Source organism: Oryzias latipes (genome assembly GCF_053564925.1).
Source record: "Oryzias latipes strain Hd-rR chromosome 1 unlocalized genomic scaffold, Olatipes_Hd-rR_3.1 chr1_Y".
NCBI classification, from domain to species: domain Eukaryota; kingdom Metazoa; phylum Chordata; class Actinopteri; order Beloniformes; family Adrianichthyidae; genus Oryzias; species Oryzias latipes.
Genome location: NW_027616335.1, coordinates 11196014 through 11215829, shown reverse-complemented (window position 1 = coordinate 11215829; position 19816 = coordinate 11196014). Strand labels below are relative to the sequence as shown.

General features: G+C 45.7%; 1 protein-coding gene and 1 pseudogene across 9 annotated transcripts in view; one reads left to right on the top strand and one right to left on the bottom strand.

Moving 5' to 3' along the window:
* Positions 1-7608, bottom strand: part of LOC144981372 (uncharacterized) — a 60528-nt gene extending 52920 nt beyond the window's left edge. For 2 of the 9 annotated variants that reach the window (XM_078943815.1, XM_078943814.1), the window contains exons 1-4: positions 7449-7596; positions 3461-3661; positions 2945-3331; positions 2487-2609 (exon numbers count right to left, since the gene is read on the bottom strand). In XM_078943815.1, the coding sequence (XP_078799941.1) occupies positions 2487-2609; positions 2945-3331; positions 3461-3661; positions 7449-7542 (805 nt within the window). In that variant the 5' untranslated portion in view covers positions 7543-7596. Of the gene's footprint in view, positions 1-2486; positions 2610-2944; positions 3332-3460; positions 3989-7448 lie in introns of all 9 variants that reach the window. The other 7 variants (XM_078943818.1, XM_078943820.1, XM_078943819.1 and 4 more) reach the window with 7 other exon arrangements.
* Positions 7609-9064: 1456 nt separating this feature from the next.
* Positions 9065-18544, top strand: LOC111948354 (uncharacterized; annotated as a pseudogene).
* Positions 18545-19816: the final 1272 nt, after the last annotated feature.

The window sequence follows — 19816 nt, the reverse complement described above, 5'->3', positions numbered from 1 at the left end:
TCCAAGTTTATTATAGGTTTGAAACAAAGAGATTCTGAACCTTTGGCGACTCAAAATCAGATTATTGTCAGTGGAGCCGTCTTTCCGGGGTTCAGTGTCAGTAAAGCGGAGTTTCATATGTAAAATAAGGAGCTCAGAGACACGTTTGGGTGCAGAGGATCGCTGCAGCTTTTATTCTCCTTTTCATTCACAAACCCTGAAGTTCATCTGTCACCTTACGTCATGAACCTGTCATCAGATCCGAACACCAATGCGGAAGTAAACGTCCCGTTATATCATCAAACAACAAAGATGAATGAAAATAGTCTATTATATTAGCATTAGAACGTTGAAAATGCCAAAAAAAGTGATCCTCCTCCTCAGACGGAAGAGTCACACAAACGTGGAGATCTTGTTTTTGGTGGAGGAAGAAAGGATTGAAGTGGAAAGCTGCAGGGACACCGATGGCTTCATCGGGCTGCAGGGATCCTGCAAACCAACCATCAATAAATAAAACTTGAATAAATTGTAAATCAAACAAATGAGCTTCCAGATATTTGGAACGTTCAAGTTCATTCAGCTCACCTGTTCAACTGAGTTTAGTCGGTCTGCTCTGTTGCTGCGCGGCGTTCACCTGCTGCTCTGCATGTTCACTTCCACTTAATATCGTAAATTTACGAGTTTTTTTCTCATAAATTTACGACTTAAAATCTTGTAAAATTACGAGTTTTTTCTCATAAATTTACGAGTTTTTATCTCCTAAATTAAGGAGATAAAAACTCGTAATTTTACTTTTTTTTTTGGTGGCCCTAATACTCCGTCGTAAGGAATAATTCAAAAGTGAAAAGAGAAAAAATAAATTTCATTTTCTGGATGAGCTTAATCATTCTGAGGGGTCATGGGAGTTGCTGGAGCCTATCCCAGCAACAGTTGTGAGAAGATGGGGTACACCCTGGACAGGATGCCTCACTACACTACTACACGCATTCACACTGAAGAGATCGGGGTTGGACTGTGGGGAAAGATGGAGAGGACAAGGAGAACATGCAAACCCCACAAAATAAGGTCCGAGCCGGGGCCTTCTCACTGTGGGGTCAGAGTGCTGAGCACTACATAATATTGTAGCTCCCTCCCCCAAAAAGGATGCAAATCACATAAGATTTGCTTTTCTTTCTTTTTACTTTTTCTTTATGTGGCAACAAGAACCTTATGAGTGATTAGAAAACAAACTGTGTAGTTAATTTTTTTTAAATTTATTTCAATGAAATTTTATGCAGACTTTAGTCAGCAATAATTCCTAATTGCTACACAACTGGATCTTCCAGTGGTTGCAAAAGTCTTAACATTTGTCAACGTATTTTAAACATTTTCCTTCTTGTTTAATAGAATTAAAAAGGAGATTTAATTAAACGATGAAAATACAAACACTATTTAAGTCACATTTTTCTCAAATCCCTAACCCTAAGCCCAGTGCCGCTTCTACACTAACTTACTCCTCGGGGGAGTAACCCCCCACCCCCATCCCTCACACCCCATGCGCACACATACAAATTTGACGATATCCTTTTTTGTTCCCTATCTTTATTTGGCCATTTTACACAAAAAATGCATGGATTTTATGAATATTACAAGGGTGTCAAGTTTAGTTGCACAGGGGGCTTAAATCCAAAAAATGCTTTAGGTTGGGGGCCGAACAAGATAAACATTTACGGAACACACTAAAGCATTTAAACCTTTTAAACCTTTAAAACATAACTTTTTGAACATAACTATGAATGAAGACAGACAGGAATATTAATCCAGAATGAATCAAGTTAAACCTTAAATAAGGTATAGTGTTTTGCTCTCCATAAAGACATACTCTGTCAAAATTATACAAAGATGAACATGCAGCAGAACAAAACAAACAAAGTCTGAAAATATTAATTAGAAGAAATAACAAATTAAATTATTACATTTTCTTTGCTCTTTTGAGAGTTTTTTAGAGCTGGACTCTTGGCATCATTTTTAGCAATAAGTTCATTTTTGCTTGGTGTGTGACATCCTGTGTGTGTCTTTTTGAAACAAATCAGAGGGATTTGATTTTTTTCAAAACCTGTTATTGTGAATATCATTCTTTGGGTTTCATAAAACATTAAAAACTAAATCATTGAACTGATCACTGGGATTACTCCTAAAATATTTGGCATTTTCCTTATTTTGTGCAACACCAACAGTAGTAATCCTCCAAAAACATCAATACTTTTATAAACATATGATCTATTGTTTATTTATGATCTCAAAAAGCGCAGCTGTCGGACTTTCTGCATTACCTGCTGTCTTTATGTCAAATACTGACACCAATTAAACGACAGGCAGACAAAGAATACATTTATGGAAATTAAAGACACCTGATAAATATTGTCTGCAATAGTTAACAAAGCCTGACATTACTAGCATGAACTGAGCAATCTAAGGGCACACGATTATCCAGGTGTTGCACAATCAAGTCTGCGCTCTGTACTCACCCAGCAGCTTCCGCCCACAACCCCTCACCTTTTCCTTTACACACATTTGTGGCACCTTCTCTAAGACAGGAGTGTGTGCAGCTGCGGGGTGCCAATTCGCAGGTTTTAGGCCCATTACAAAATCTGTGATATAACAGATAATAGAAAACTAATAGTGGCGCAATTTATTTTTCTTCCAAGTACAGGGACACCGCCCCCCCTTAAATTTGAGCCCAAGGCAATTGCCCGTATTGCCCGTGCCTAAAACCGGAACTGCCTAAGCTCAATGAGCTCATAGTTGTTACTATTACTGTTACGAAATTTATGTTAAATACATATAGCTAAATTGTATTGCAATTTACAAATAAATATTTGAATTTACATGGAATTGTGCCATTTTTTGTTTCTTTCTTGATTAATTAAATATGTAATAAAAACAAGAACAGTTTCACAAAAAGTCATCTGAGTTAAATACTTACCGGTACTGACTGAGATTTTTCTGATGATACTGCTGTAATTATACAAACTCCTCACATTAACTTGTTTTTTGTCTTCCACCTTATTTTTTTCATTTGCACAGTAGTAAAATCCTTCATCAGAATAGGTGACATTGATGATCGTCAGGTCGTAGGAATCAGAGGAAATGTTCTTTGTCCATATAAACCGAGTTTTCCCAAACTGTTGGAAGTAGGCCTCTGCAGTTAGAACTAGAACAGTGTGGTTCTCATTAGAACAGTTTCTGAACCACACAGTCAGTTCTCCATCTCCCATTTTACAGTCACAATAGAGAGTGATGTTGTCTCCACGTCTGACTGTCACCTCAGACACTGATGCAGAAGTCCAGTTAAAACTGCAGGAAACTGCTCCTGAAAGACAGATGCCATGAACAAAATGATTTCTTTCACAATTTTAAATTGAAATTCATTCAATTCATTCAATCAAGTCATGTAAAATAATCCTGATCAACTATGAACGATAGTAAAAGAAAAAGTTACCCCAGAGAAGAGGCATAATGATGTGCAGAGGATCCATGAGTGATGTGGTCATGAACGGTAAAGAGTACAAATGTTTCTCTCTGTAGATGCGTTCACAGCTTTGCATTGAAGATGTTGTGAGTTGTGTAGATTTTCCACTAAAGGGGACGAAGATTTTGATTGGTCTGCTGACTGGAACATTTTTTTTCTGTGGTTTCCAAGCTGGGTAGTACGGAAGAGGATTAGGGCCATGGACAAAAAAAAAAGGTCATAGAAAATTCTGAGTTTAATCTCAGAATTCTGACTTTATCCTCAGAATTCTGACTTTATTCTCAGAATTCTGACTTTAATCTCAGAATTCTGACTTTAATCTCAGAATTCTGACTTTATTTTCAGAATTCTGACTCTAATCTCAGAATTATGCGCTACAGTGAGGCAAATCCTTCAGCACTGCAGAGTCCAAGGAGCTGCAGGAGTGGAACCAACAAAATCGACGTCTTCAAGTGTCTTTTTGGACGCTCAAGGCTTAAAGAGGAGGTCATTTCGCTACTGGAAGAACAGAGGGTAAGTAAAAAAGAAATTGTTTCAAACTGGTTCTTGTAAATGAACGGGCAGCAGGCTATGCTAGCATTTTGGATCAGCCATGCAAGGCTTTGCATAGCTGGTGCAAAAAAGGCTTTGTGATATGTTTAGCACCCCCCAAATAACTACCTTATAATTTCTTTTTTTTATAGTCTTTACAAAATACTCTCACATATGTCTAGATTGTTGTGTTGTACTATGCATACCCACTGAGCTTTAGTTTACACTCCAACATAATAACTTTAACGTTCAGTTTTCAGCCTTCTCTTTACGTGACACGTTCTCTCTTTTTATTATCTCATTGTCAAACAAACAGTCTGTAAACGACGGTCCCCCGTCACTGAATCATACCCTTTCATAACATTTAATACAATATTATAGTTTTGTTATTCAGTATCTGCGCGAGTTTAAATAAAGTTCAGGTGGTGGAAGTCACGTGACACTTCAGAGTAGCGTTACATATCCACGGCAACCGCCGTTTCTTCTTCATGGAACAGAGAACCGCAGCAATGTGTTTACTATTTTCAAAGCACAGTAGCACCCACATTAAGCTATCGGCACCGCTACAAACTTTACAGGGTACAGTTTATTATTGTTTTTTATAGAGCGAGTTTTTAAAAAAAAATATTTTTGGGCGGGGTTTTTTGAAGCACCGGGAAGCTTTAACGTTACGTCATTATTTACGTAGTTCTGCAGAATCAGATGATTAACTCTTTTGTAGTCTACTATTTTTCTCTCAGTTGCATTTTTATAGTCCGTTCGGATTCACCTGATTAACCACATTTGTCCAGTTTTAGTGGGCATATAAATGGCCAACAAGTACATTTATGTCAAATGTTTGCACACAGCAAGAAAGAAAAAGCTCCATTTATCACTTTTTTATTTACGCTTCTGAAAATACTACTGGACTTGTTTTTTCCCTTAAATAAAATTCATTTATTTTTTATAACTAATGTATTTTTCTTTTGTGCAGATTGACAGTGATGTCATCGCTTTGGAGGATCCAGAAATTACACTTCACATCCATCCCTTCCTGTGGAGTCTGCAACACAAAATTGCAGAAAAGAGGTCCTTTTGCTGAGATTTCTTCCCATCAGATGCTAGACTCTACATTGACTCTTAGACATTGGACACTTGTTCTTGTTATTATTTTTAAGAATATTTATTTATTTCTCTGTCGTTTTTAATGGAGCTATGGTAACAAAGTTATTTAATTGTTTTGTTGTTTTTTCTTATTTACATGTGTGATAGTACATATCTGAGAATACCTGCAAATAACTGACATACCTTTTCCTTCGAATTTTAATTGATTTTCTTATTTTTTTATTCATCTTCTGAACCAATTTTGTCCCTTTTGTGGTCACTTTTTGGGCTGCTGGAGCCTTTACCGGCCTCTCATTTCTTCTGTGAAATTTTAAGAAATATGTATAATTAAACATTTTTTCTCATTATTTTGTTATTTACTTTTAATTTTCAGTATTTCCATAACAGATGCATCAAATGATAGTAACCTAAGATCAAAAGTACTAAATCAACTAAATTTTCATTATATGATTTATTTGTATCCTTTTAAAATATTCAGTCACTTGGGTTACATGTGTTAGTTCTGACCTTGAAAATAATATTAGCAACTCCTGTTTAACTCACCTATATGGTAAAAAAGGTGTTATGGTTCCAATAAATTCATACAAAACATTTCAGAAGAAAAAACTTTATTCGTACATTTTTATAGAAACATTACAGTTTGTAATTTATAACATAGCAACCATTTATCATTGTTAAGTTATGCATATTATAATAGGGAAGGGATTAAATAAGTTTGCTTCTTCCCTTCCCGTTTCAAGCATTAACTGTTTAGTTTGTATTATGAAAAGTAAGATACAAGGATGTATACTCACAGATTGTGACTTCTTTTTGATCTTTATATATGTGCTGTTCCTGTGTTGAAGGAAGTATGTTCCAATTGACCATGCTTAAACAATAAACTCAAATTAATATTGTTTCTAATAACTGCTTCCAACTTAGAATATTATTTTCAAAATAAACTTCTCACAGCTGCACAGTGATGCACTAGCAGGCATGCCTTATAGCAAGAGGGCTCTGGTTCAATCCCAAAAGGCTCCTTTTTGTGTGGAGTTAGCATGTTCACCTGCCTGCATGAGTGAGTTTTCTGCAGCTTCTTCCATCAGTCCAAAAAACTTGCATCATTATAGTTGATTAATGTAAAGTGTGTGAATGGTGATTGTGTGTGTTGTCTCTGTCCCAGGGATGCATCATCCTCCAAAGGGATGACATCACGTTCAATCAGCACAAAAGAAAAATTAATTAAAAATAATAATCATTTTTAAAAAGTAAATGAGTTTTACTTAATGTCACAGTAAAAAATATAAGAAAATAACCATCTTCTTTGTCTCAAAATTAAGTCTTGGCATCTGGAGTTCCATCTTTTTTTTTTCTCAAGAAAGATTTGAAATCCAGATGCCAAGACTCAATTTCAAGACATCACCTGGATAAATGAGAACTTTCTCCAACATGGAGCTTCCATATGCTGTGTGTGAACTTTTGACAACATTTGACACCTGGGAGAAATCAGGTGCTTCCAAACAGACTGAAAATGCATTCTTAGAAAATCCTGATCTACATTGAGCCAATTATCTGATTTATTTTGGAGAACCACCTGATGACGTAACATTGAAACTGTCCCTAGCGCTCAAAACTACACCTGTCAAAATAATTAAAGCATATTCTCTGTAAACATTGTAGCAGAATTGATAGACGTGATGTTAGCTTCGCTAATGTGGGTGTTAAAAATAATCAACACATGGCTGTTTTTTTCTGTCTGTACTCTCCAAGGAAGAGATGACGATTGCCTTGGATTGCGTATCCAGTCACATGACTCCGACGTGTCATGTGACTTCCGCAACCTGTGCCTCCTTTACACTCACGCAAATGTAAAGGAAGCAAATATGCGTGGTCTGGTATTGAATGTTATGAAAATAGATAATTATTAAACGGGGCACAGTCCTGCATGTCGGCCAATAAGACGATAAAAACGATATAAAATGACGTGACAGGGCGCCTGAGAGCTAAATATTGTAATGAAGTCAAAATAAAGATCGGTGGCCATTTAGTCACCCATACTTGGAAAACACAACAATCTGTCGGATAAAAATACAGTCCAGTAGTATTTTCAGAATGTAAAACGTCTTTAAAGGTCCAGAAATGAGATCATCAGGTAGTTGAATGCAAACAACACTGCAGTGTGCAGAAATGCACAAATTGAAACTCCGTGAGACTGTTTGTCACTGACGTTGATATTTCAACAGCATATACGTACGTTTTAAAATACGTTTTACAGTTACAAAATGCTAGCATTGTCTGTCGCCATTTCATTAAAAAAATTCAAAATAAATCTCTTTTTACTCACCTTCTGTTGTGCTGTTAACACAGTGGCCTCCTGGTAAACTTCCGCACGCAACAAGAAACTTAAAGAGGACATTTTCATTAGTTCCACTCGGCATGTATGACTCCACAGTGCTGCTAAAGCGAACTGAAGGAAGCAGCTCACAGGCCTCCGTAGTTCTGAGATTATAGTCAGAATTCTGACTTTTTTCTCAGAATTCTGACTTTATTCTCAGAATTCTGACTTTAAACTCAGAATTCTGAGAATAAAGTCATAATTCTGAGATTAAAGTCAGTATTCTGAGTTTAAAGTCAGAATTTTCTTTTTTTTTTTTTTATAACTTAAGTTTTATTTTTCATTTTTTGTAAACAAGATAAAGAACACTAGAACATGACATCAAACAGATAAAGTCTTACAAACAAAGAGTAGAAAAGGAAAGAAAGAAGATGATAATAATAAATAAAAATAAATAAGTAGAAAAGGCAAGGAAGAAAAAAAATAGAACATGTCAGTCACCATTCCAGAAATGTCATACATCGACCAGTGAGTTTTTATATACAGTCCATCTGTCCCATTTTTCCTTAAAATGTCCTTCTCTCAATCTTAAAACAAAAGTCATCTTTTCCATGATATAAATCTCCTCCACTATTTCAGTCCAGTCTGTGAGGGTTGGTGGTTCTGGCTTAAGCCATCTTCTGGTTATTGCTTTCCTTGCCGCAATCAGGAATATTTTCACCAAATACTGATCTTGAGGAATGACTGTTTCAGAAATGTTGCCCAGATGTAATACTACCTGCTTGAAGGGGATTGTGTAGCGCAAAGCGTTTGTTAAGACATGATGGATGGAATGCCAAAATGGTCCTATTTGCGAACAGTTCCAGAAGATATGAGAGTGATTTGCCTTTACTGCACCACACTGTCTCCAACACATCTGTGGATTTGCTGATAGTTTGCTTTTAATTAAAGGTGTAATAAAGAAGCGCATGAGGTTTTTCCAATTAAATTCCCTCCATTTCAGTGATGTGGTAGAGGACTGAGTTGATGCACATGTTGAATACCATTCTTTCTCTGAAATAGTGAAAAGTCAGAATTTTCTATGCCCTTTTTTTTTCTTTGTCCATGGCCCTAATCCTCTTCGGTAGGGTTTGAATCCAAAACTAACAGTCTTGATCTTCATCAAGATGAGACTCCTTCACCGTGTTAAAGCTGCAACAACGGCATTCCAGTGCAAAATGTAGAACCAATATTCAGTTCTCTTTCAACATTCGTTTCGGTATCTCACTATGGGACACGCCCCCTGCGCTGTCCCCCAGAAGCTCTTTTACATTACGCCAGTCTTGACTGGCAGACAGAAGGTGACGTCTGCTCTCAGGAGGCGGGACTTCCTCCTGCTATAAGAGCCGGACGCCATCTTCTCTCCTCAGTCTAACACCTCTTCTCGCTCCCAGAAGCATCCTCAGACGGCAGGTGTAGTATCCGAAGCTAGCTTACTGTTCTTAGAGCGAGCTAACAACTCGGTCGCTGAACGCTAGTCGGTGTTACATAGCTTGTCTGGGTAACGCGGTTGGCCTGTCTCCAAACAGCACCCGTTAGAACTAGTCACCATACTAGTAATTTTTCGCGCTTCGCTCTCAACCGGAGTCGACGAAGTCGTCATGGAGCCTGAACCTTTCCTCGCCATGGAAACGGTCAGACCTCTGCCTAGAGCCTGCTCATGCGGCAGCAAAATTGCGGGGGCAGACACCCATTCTGCCTGTGCTGCGTGTCTAGGGCTGCAACATGCCCAGGACGCGTTAGCATCTCCGGCTAGCTGCGAGCATTGTGCACGCCTCTCCCTTAAGACTCTGAGACTCAGACTAGCGCGCCAAGCTAGTCTGTCCAAGGCAGACCCGGGCTTGGGGGTAACCAGCCCCCCACTACCAGAGGAGTCTACTCGGGGAGAGGTGGCAGGCATGAGCTGGGGCGACCAACTGGATGCGGTCGCGCCACTCGAGGGCATGGAAGAGCAGGAGGCCGCTCCCCCGGAGTTCCAGGACACGGTGGACACTGGCTGCGGGCGACGCGTGCGGCGGCTTCCCAAACCCGACCGCTGCGATGGACCTGCATGATGTCTGCAGAAGAGCAGCTGAAAAGCTGGGCATTAAGTGGCCTGAAGCCCTCACTGAGACCACCACATCTCGCTATGAGGGAAAAAGTCAAGTCTTCCAGCAGACAGCTGCTGCCAGTGTTCCCTGAGTGCTTGGAGGAAGCGACCAGGACCTGGAGCACCCCCTTTACAGCCAAAAGCCCCATCCTGGGAGGCTCGGCTTTGGACTGGACTAACATGGAGGAGAACGGATTCTCACATATCCCTCCAGTCGAACCGCTGCCGGCATCCCACCTGCACCCGACGCAGAAGTCCACCATGACTTCCGCGGGCCCCGCCCTGCCCTCGAAAGCTGACTGCTTCCAGTCAACTCTCACTGAAAAGGGCTACAAGGCCGTTGCTGCATCGGTGAAAGCCCTGAATGCATCTTCTCTGCTCCTAGCCTACCAGACAGAGCTGCAGGAACAGATGTCAGCCACACCAACCCCAGACCTCTGGAATGAGCTATGCGTGGTCACAGACCTCTGTCTGCGTCTCCACAGGTCCGCAGTCCAAGCCTCTGGGCGAGCCATGGCCCTCATGGTGGTCCAGGAAAGAGCCCGGTGACTGAACTTATCTAGTCTCTCTCAGAAGGAGAAGACTCAACTCCTCGATGTGCCTGTGGACCCAAATAGCCTATTTGGACCAGCGGTGGCCACTATGCAAAGGCGCTGTGAGGAGAAGAAACGGGAAGGTGAAGCGCTGCAGCTGTGTCTGCCCAGGAGGGTACCTCCTCCTACCCCAGCTGCACCGCGTCTTTCCTTCGCTCAAGCGGTAGCTAGACCAGCTTACCGCACTCCGAAACGCCAGCCTCAGCCAGGTGACCGGAGCCAGGGAAAACTTGCTGAGGCCAGAGGGGCCTGGGCCAAGAAACCGTTTGCTCCCAACGTGACAACGGCAGCCCAGCCAGCGCCTCCTGTCGCTCAGAGCGCAAAGAAAAAGAGGCGTGCCACCTAGGGCGAAACCACCAGGGATGGAGAGCGGGCACAACCAGAAGCCTGCTTCCGCCCTTCTACGAAACGTTCAGCTCCCGTCGTTTTTCTCCAGGGCATGTTCCAGCCCGACCAAACGGCGTGCATAGGCTCTGGTGGTCCTCACAGTTCACAGCCAGTTAAAAAGGAGAAAATAGTGACCCACAGAGAGCTCAGTGGAGCCACAGTTGTGTCCCAGAAAGTGTTTGAAAAGGTTTTTAAAACAAACACAAATAAAAAATCCCTGAGGCGCGCAACCAGGCCCCGAGCCAAGGGCGCAGCCTCAACACAAAAAGACAAAACAAAAAACAAAACACATACAAATGACGGGAAGCCGGGTGGGAGCTGCGCGACTGCTTATGAGGACACAGGAGAGAGCTGTTGCACCACCAGTGGCACAGCAGCCCAGCACCGTGGTGGCAGAGAGCCCTGCTTCAGCGCAGCTCGCGTTGGCCACGCCCACCAGTGTCTCAGCACAGAAGCCGCTCGGCCCGCTCTCGGACAAATCACAGCAGTGGCGACACTGCGAGGCGCCAGACTGGGTTATAAGCACTGTTACCAAGGGTTACAGACTCCAGTTTGCATCCACCCCTCCCCTTTTCAATGGTATACTGCAGTCGCAGGCCAGGGGGCAAAACGCAAGCATTTTGCAGGAAGAGATCAAAACACTGCAAGGCAAAAGAGCCATTCAGCTAGTGCCACCGGAGCAGGCTCACAGCAGTTTCTACTCCAGATACTTCCTGGTCCCAAAACGGGGTGGAGGCCTGCGTCCGATTCTAGACCTACGGGCACTGAACAAAAACTTGAGAAAGTACAAATTCAGAATGCTAACACACGCAGGTCTGGTACGGTTTGTGCGTCCAGGAGACTGGTTCGTCTCCATAGATTTGAAAGACGCATATTTTCACGACCCAATATACCCCCCTCACAGAAAGTATCTCAGATTTTCCTTTCGAGGGAAGATTTACGAGTTTCTAGTTCTCCCCTTCGGGCTCTCACTGAGTCCGCGGGTGTTTGTGAAATGCACGGAGGGCGCCGTCGCACCCATGAGACCGATGGGTTTTCGGCTGGCGATGTATTTAGACGACTGGCTGCTCGCAGCGCAGTCTCCCGAAGAACTCAGGACACAGGTTGCCAGGTTGCTCACATCGCACCTAACTGCACTGGGCTTCACAGTAAACTGGGAAAAGTGCATGTTGACACCAGTTCAAACGATCACTTTCATCGGCTTATCCCTGAACTCAGTCGAGTTCAGAGCGCGACTCTCAGCGGAGAGAGTGACAGCCTTCCGGGCGTGTCTGTCAAAGTTCCGCAGGGGGGCGTGGATAACGTTCAGACTCAGGCTCCTCGGGCTGATGGCATCGGCTCTGTCCGTCATCCCTTTTGGTCGCTTACACATGCGTCCTTTTCAGCGGTGGGTGGCGTCGCTCAATCTAAGCCCTGCCCGCCATGGTCACCGACGGGTGCTTGCTTCGGTGACATGCATTCTCGCCCTACACAAGTGGAGGGATATCTCTTTCCTCACCACGGGTGTTGTTATGGGAACCGTGTGTCAAAGGTGGGCCGGAATGTGTGTAATATTTGTGCTGATCCTTAGTATTTCTTTTGGTGTTGGGTGGTTTTGTATGTTGTGCTGTTTTGTTTAGTTTTTACTTTTGCATGCGGTTTAATTTTATTGGATCATGGACCTGATTACACACACCTGGACCTCATTGGGCAGAACCCCTCACCACTGCATAAATGGAACTCTGAGCAGTTGCCGGAGAAGCAAGCACCTGAGGCAGACGCACGCAGCGCAGTTGAAGCGTGCCGCAAGGAATGAAGCTCCGGTTGAGAGCCAAAGGAAGGCGGACCAGCTGATCGCCTTGAAGACGTAGCGGGAGCCGTGTGAGACGGGGGCGTCGACCGTGTGGAGGAATGCCGAGGCTGACCGAGAAGTTGCGTGTGGGACCTGAAGGCCTGACGATCGGTGCATAAAGGAAAGTCTGCTCTCCCGACCGGCCTGGATGCGTGTGGCTGATGTTGGTGTAACACCTTGAAGTTTTTCGTTTTTTGTGTGTTCGTTTCAGCCGCACAGACGCTGGTTTTTTCCCCTCCACGGCCGGATTCAACGGTGGACTTCGGGGGGGCGCGGCTTTGGGACTGGACTCTTTTAGCTGGGACTTTTAATCAAATTTTTATGTCTTTTATTTTTTTAACAATTTACAGCTGTTTTTAGACTACTATTTATTAAATCCCTTTTTACATTTTTAATTGTTTCTAGTCATTTTTGCACAGTATTTTATCGAGCTGATTCAATCACCAGTGTGACACCTGCAAATTTTTGGCGTTGTCGGCAGGATCAGCTCTACTGTGTAAAAATGACTTCAGAAGCCCATGAGGATTGTAGTCCCATGATGGCACAGTTTACATTTCCGTGGTTTATGGGTGCCGCATATGTTCCAAGGTTTGGTGGTGACAGGTCAACATTTGCAGAATGGAGGGTTCAGGTGGAAGCCATGCTGCGTGCACAAGGACTGGGGCCCCAGCAGCAAGCAGACTTTATCATGAGTGCCCTAGAAGGGGAAGCCAAGCGTGAATTACTGTTGGTAGCACCTGATGAGAGGAATACTGGGGAGAAAGTGCTCGAGTTACTGAAGTGTGAATTCGCTAAACCTGCTTCTAAAGCCCAGTTAAGAGCTGCATTTTTTAACTGTCGTCAAAAATCTGATGAGTCTGTTCACCTCTTCATTTTAAGATTAAGGGAGCTGTTCTCTAGATGGCGCCAACATGACCAAGATGTTGCTGGGGACACTGATGACTTGCTCCTGGACCAGTTGTTGGTGGGGCTTCGTCCAGGCGCGGTGAAGCAAGAACTTAATCGACAGATTCGTCGCAGCAGAGACACAACTTTTCCAGAAGCCTGTCGAGAGGCCAGAGCACTGGAAAAAGAGCTAGAAGAGGAAGGGGAGGTTGTAACAGTCCAAAGAGTTGCAACTCAAAGACTCGCTTCACAGTCTGACCTGGACCAGCTCAAAGCTGAACTTCGTAATGAGTTGCAGCAAGAACTGAAAGATATGAAGGAACTCCTTTCAGAAATAAAAGCTTTAGCTGGTTCTAAAGGACCTGAAGTTGCGCATCCTCCCCCCCAACTTCCATCAGAAGCAAAGGTTGAACTGCCAGGAAGCTCAGCCCTCCAGCCACTTCCACCAGGACCTTTCAGAGTCGCCAGCCCCCGAACACTTGGACATCAATGGGATGCGTATGGCAGGCCCATCTGTAGACATTGTGGGGTGGCTGGTCACATGCAGCGGAGGTGTCCCCAGAGGTCTCGCCGCAATCAGGATTTTTAGAACCCCCTACAGCTGAGGGCCGGGCCGTGGGGGCATCAAAGAGTGGCGCAAAGTCGGCTCTAGTCGGTGAGTGCCCAACTGTCACGATTATTCTGAATAACCGTCCTGTTCCTTTTGTGATCCCAAGTCACTATGCTAAGCCAAAGTCTATTCAGAAAGTGCCTGGGGGACTGTGAAGCCCAGGTTGAAGAAGCGCCCTGGTTGACTCTGCGTGCTGCAAATGGCTTGGAGATCCCCTATGTGGGTTATGCGCTGCTGGATGGCATGGTGGGTGGTATTCGGGTATCGGGCAAGGGCATTGTGATAGTCGAAGATAAGTGTGTAGGTACTGAAAAAGGAATTCTTGGGATGAATGTTATTGAGGCTGTGTGGTCTGCCCTCACACAGGGAAACCATCCTGGTGTACCAGCATTCAAGGCTGTCCTTCAACCACAGGAAGGAAAGGCCTGGACACAAGCCTTTGCAGACTGTCAGTTGGCCTACACTCGCCAGCTGAAACCACCATTCCATGCTACTGCAAAATTAAAGCGGCAGTTGCCTGTTGTGATCCCACCACAATCGGAGATGGTGCTTTGGATCCAAGTAGCAGAGGGGGACCCTAAGGCCACTAGGGTTGTGATGGTAGAAGAACTAACCAATAATGACACCGAGTGGCAAGTGGGGCGTACGCTGACTTTGTTGAGAGGAAACTGTTTGCCATGTAGAGTCTGTAACCCGAATCCATATCCAGTTGAGGTTCCACAGCGCCAGCCAGTGGCCCAAGTAACAGAAATTGACCCGGTGGACATCCAAGGTGAGCATGAGCTGAGCCTTCAGTGGGTCGACGCGGAAGTGCTGGAGGTGGCAGTAAGGCGCATTGGAGCTTCAGAAGAAACTAGCAGTTCGGAAGCACATCCAGTTCTGGCCTTAAGGGGGGATGGTCTCACAGTTTGTCAACAGGAGCAGATGACCCAACTTCTACAACGTTGGACCAAGGTGTTTTCGAGCCACGAGGAGGATTTTGGCTGCACTGGAGTTGTCAAGCATCAGATTCCTACTGGTTCAGCTCCTCCGAGCAGGGAACGATACCGACCGGTTCCACCAAGCTTGTATGCAGAACTGCGCTCTCTCCTCAAAAACATGTTGGACAAAGGGGTGGTAAGGGAGAGTTCAAGTCCATGGGCAGCTCCTATTGTCTTGGTCAAAAAGAAGAATGGAGACTGGCGTTTCTGTGTTGACTATCGGAAGCTAAATGCTTTAACGCATAAGGACGCTTTCCCATTGCCTCGGATTGAAGAGTCACTAACCTGTCTGAAGGCTGCAAAATGGTATTCTACACTTGACCTTGCCAGTGGTTACTGGCAGGTTGAGGTAGACCCTGCGGATAGGGAAAAGACTGCTTTTGCCACGCCTATTGGCTTATACGAGTTCGATCGAATGCCCTTTGGACTTTGTAATGCCCCAGCCACTTTTCAGCGACTAATGCAGCGCTGTCTGGGGGGAATGGTGAATGACTCGTTGCTAATATACCTTGATGACATAATTGTCTTTTCATCTGACTTCCAGAGTCATTTGCAGCATCTGGAAGAGGTATTCCAACAACTTTACATCCATGGGTTGAAGCTACAACCAAGGAAGTGTCTTCTGTTCCAGAAGGAGGTGACGTACCTTGGGCACATCATCAGTGAGCAGGGTGTCTCGACAGACCCGGCTAAGACCGCGGTTGTGAGGGACTGGCCTGTCCCCCAAACTGTGAAACAGGTTCGGTCCTTCCTGGGTTTCGCGGGGTATTACCGCAGGTTCATCTCTGGGTTTTCCAAGATCGCCCTGCCATTAAACGCCCTTACCCATGGGTCGGCCACCGCGAAGAATTCACTTGTTTCCTGGTCTCCTACATGTCAGCAAGCTTTTGATCAACTGAAAGAGGCGTTGCTGAGTGCCCCTATTCTGGCATACGCTGATTTTACCAAACCATTCAGACTTTATACCGATGCCAGCTTTGAAGGTTTGGGAGCTATTCTTGCCCAAGTGCAAGATGGGAAAGAGCGGGTCATAGCATATGCCAGCCGCAGCTTGCATCCAACAGAGCGGAATGACCAAAACCACAGCTCTTTCAAGTTGGAGTTGTTGGCTTTGAAATGGGCGGTCACTGAAAAATTTAAAGACTACCTGTATGGGGCTGAGTTTACCGTATACACGGACAATAACCCCCTGGTGCACTTGGACTCAGCATGGTTGGGGGCTGTGGAGCAACGTTGGGTGGCACAGTTGGCAAACTACAAGTACTCCATCAGCTATAGGCCGGGGAAGCAAAATAAAAATGCAGATGCCCTGTCACGGCTGTCTTCACAGGAAGAGCCCACTTGCCACAATGTGACCAGCATGGAGACTACAGTGAAGGGCTGGGAGAGCAGGCAGCACGAAGACCCTGACCTCCAACAGCTGCGCCAGTGGAAGCTGCAACATGTGGATCAACCTGAGGTACGTGAGGCTGCCTCTGCAGATCTAAAACTGCTTCTCAGACAGTGGGGCAAGATCGAGCTCCGTAATGGGGTGTTGGGGAGGTGTTTTTTGGAGGCCAGTTCAGGGCAGGAGGTTTTTCAAGTCCTTATACCCAGAAGTGGGGCCAAAGACCTGTGGGCTGCATACCATCAGGAGATGGGTCATCCAAGCAGTGACAGGACACTATCAATTCTGCGTCAACGCTGCTACTGGCCACAAATGGCTAGAGATGTAACCGACTGGACAAACGCCTGCCTTCAGTGTGTCTGCGCAAAACGTGGCCCGGAGGTGAGGGCTCCCCTGATGTCCATTACAACTTCATACCCTTTTGAGGTGGTGGGGTTGGACTATTTGTCCCTGGGTCGGCCTGAGGATAGGTGGCCTTGTATCCTGGTCATGACCGACCTCTTTTCTAAATATGCCCAAGCCGTTCCCACTAAAGATCAGTCGGCAGCAACCACTGCCCGAACTGTGTACAATAACTGGATTCAGAAGTTTGGTTGCCCAGAACGGATTTTGACAGATCGAGGCGCTGCCTTCGAATCCTCAATATTCAAAGAGCTATGTCGCATCTATGGCTGTAAGAAAAGTCGTACTACAGCATATTGGCCTCAAGGTAATGGGGGTTGTGAACGTGTTAACCAGACATTGTTGGGTCTATTGAATTCACTTTCAGAGACTGAACATGGACAGTGGGCCGACCGCTTACCAGCCCTGGTGCAGGCCTATAACAACACCGTGCACAGCACTACTGGCTTCACTCCCCACTACGTAGTGTTCGGAAGACACGCTCGACTACCGGTAGACTGGTCGACAGGACTGGGACCTGAGGAGCAACCACAGACGTTACAAGGTTGGGTGAACTCTCATCATAAAGCTCTACAGAATGCTTATGAAGCTGTGAGACGACAAACGCAGAAGCGACAGGCGCTGGATCAGAGACGATACGACAAGCGTACCCACAAAACGCCCCTATTGCCTGGAGAGCGTGTATTAGTGCGTAATTTTCGCAGAAGGGCGAAAGGGAAGCTAGGTGTGAGATGGTCTCCTGAACCTTTCGTGGTGGTCTCCCAGCTCTCCGAAGGTAGCCCAGTGTATATCCTGCGGCCGGAGGCTAAGGAGACACCAACCCGCACTGTGCACCGAAATAACCTGCGAACATGTCCCCTTGTTCTGACTGAGAATGCTCCACCACTGAAACCGAATGGAAAATCAGCTGACCTGGAACCCAAACTTCCCCCTCCAACATTGTGGTTGCCAAGACTGATAATGGGATGCAACCCGCAACCAGTTAGATGCCCTGAAAGACAGCCACCAGCTGCTCCACCTAACCCTCCGGATGCATTCGAGGGCCTTGAACCTCTGCGTCGGTCCGAAAGGTCAAACTTAGGGAGACCTCCGGTGAGATATGAAGCAGAATAATGTTCGGGACGACCATTGTTAAAAGGGGGGGAAATGTCAAAGGTGGGCCGGAATGTGAACGGTCTGTGGGGCTCCCACATGCGATCAGTTCACATAAACTGCTTGGAACTCCTGGCGGTGTCTCTTGCACTGAAACATTTCTTACCCTTCCTGAATGGGCGCCATGTTTTAGTCAGGACTGACAATACCACAGTGGTGGCGTATATCAACAGACAAGGAGGGCTTCGCTCATTTCAGTTGCACACGCTAGCACACAGACTGATTATGTGGAGCAGCTCCCGACTTCTGTCGCTGCGGGCCATTCATGTACCGGGGATAATGAACCGAGGAGCCGACCTGCTCTCCAGAGGGAACCCGCGTTACAGGGAATGGAAGCTCCACAGCCAGGTGGTAGCCCAGATGTGGAGCATTTACGGTCAAGCAGAGGTCGATCTCTTTGCGTCAGCGGAGAACGCTCAATGTCAGATTTTCTACTCTCTGACGGACCAGAGCGCCCCCCTGGGGGTGGACGCTCTAGCGCACGAGTGGCCGTGCCGACTTCTGTATGCGTTCCCACCGTTGGAGTTGATTGCCCCTACCCTCACCAGGGTTCGGGAGGGGAAACACTCTCTTATCCTCGTAGCCCCTCGGTGGCCCGGGAAACACTGGCTAGCGGACATCATTCAGATGCTGCACAGCCAACCGTGGCCTCTGCCTTTACGCAGGGACCTCCTGTCGCAGGCCCGCGGGGAAATTTTTCATCCTCATCCGTAACGCTTGGCTCTGTGGGCCTGGCCCATGAGAGGCTGAATCTCATGGCAGCGGGACTCCCGCAGAACGCCGTGGACACGATCCAGAGTGCCAGAGCGCGGTCTACCCGCTCCGCCTACTGCGCCAAATGGCGCGTTTTTGAGGACTGGTGCGTAAAAATGGCCGTAATGCCTTTCCAGAGCCCCGTCCCAGTCATTCTATCGTTTCTTCAGGAACTGATTGAAAAAGGTTTGTCCTTTTCCACCATTAAAGTGTATCTGGCGGCCATATCCGCCTGTCACATAGGTCTTAATGACAAAACAGTGGGCCAGCATCCGCTTATTTGTCAGTTTATGAGGGGCGCACGGCGGCTCCGACCGGTGTCGAAAAGCCTTGTTGCTCCTTGGGATTTACCGGTGGTGCTAGACGCACTGTCGTGCGCACCGTTTGAGCCACTGAGGCAAGTGAGCCTCAAAGCGCTCTCTTTTAAAACAGCTCTGCTTATTGCACTAGCTTCTGCTAAACGAGTGAGCGACATCCATGCGTTGTCAGTTCACCCGTCCTGTTTGCAGTTCTCCAGAGGGTTTTCTAAGGTTTTGTTGAAACCGAATCCGGCATTTATGCCCAAGGTTTTCAACCCTGCCATACCTTACCACTCCATTGAGTTTTTGGAATTTAACCCGCCTCCTTTTTCCTCTACGGAGCAAGAGAGGCTTCACACATTGTGTCCTGTGCGGGCGCTGCGCATGTATGTGGAGAGGACGGCTGGCTTCAGGAAATCTGAGCAGCTGTTTGTGTCGTGGGCTTCTCCTCACACAGGTAAGTCCATAACCAAACAACGCCTGTCACACTGGGTTGTGGGCGCTATAACCATGGCTTATAATAGCAGGGGGTTAACACCCCTGGCGGGCCTGCGCGCTCATTCCACTCGCGGCATGGCTTTTTCAGGGCATCTCTCTGGATGACGTGTGCACGGCTGCCAGTTGGGCAACACCTCACACTTTCATCAGATTTTATAGACTGGATGTCACTAGACCAGGGCTGCCTCACGCAGTGCTAGGTGTGGGGTCCACACCTACACCTGTATGATCAGCCTGGTTGTTCTCTGTTGGTCTTCGGAGTAACCTTATCTGGCAATACGGGAGTCTCTACATCCCATAGTGAGATACCGAAACGAATGTTGAAAGAGAACTTTAGGTTAAGAACTTAACCCCGGTTCTCTGAAACAGGAGTGAGGTATCTCACCAGATCACCCTCCTTGCCTGGAGCGAGAAGAGGTGTGCTTACTTAGACTGAGGAGAGAAGATGGCGTCCGGCTCTTATAGCAGGAGG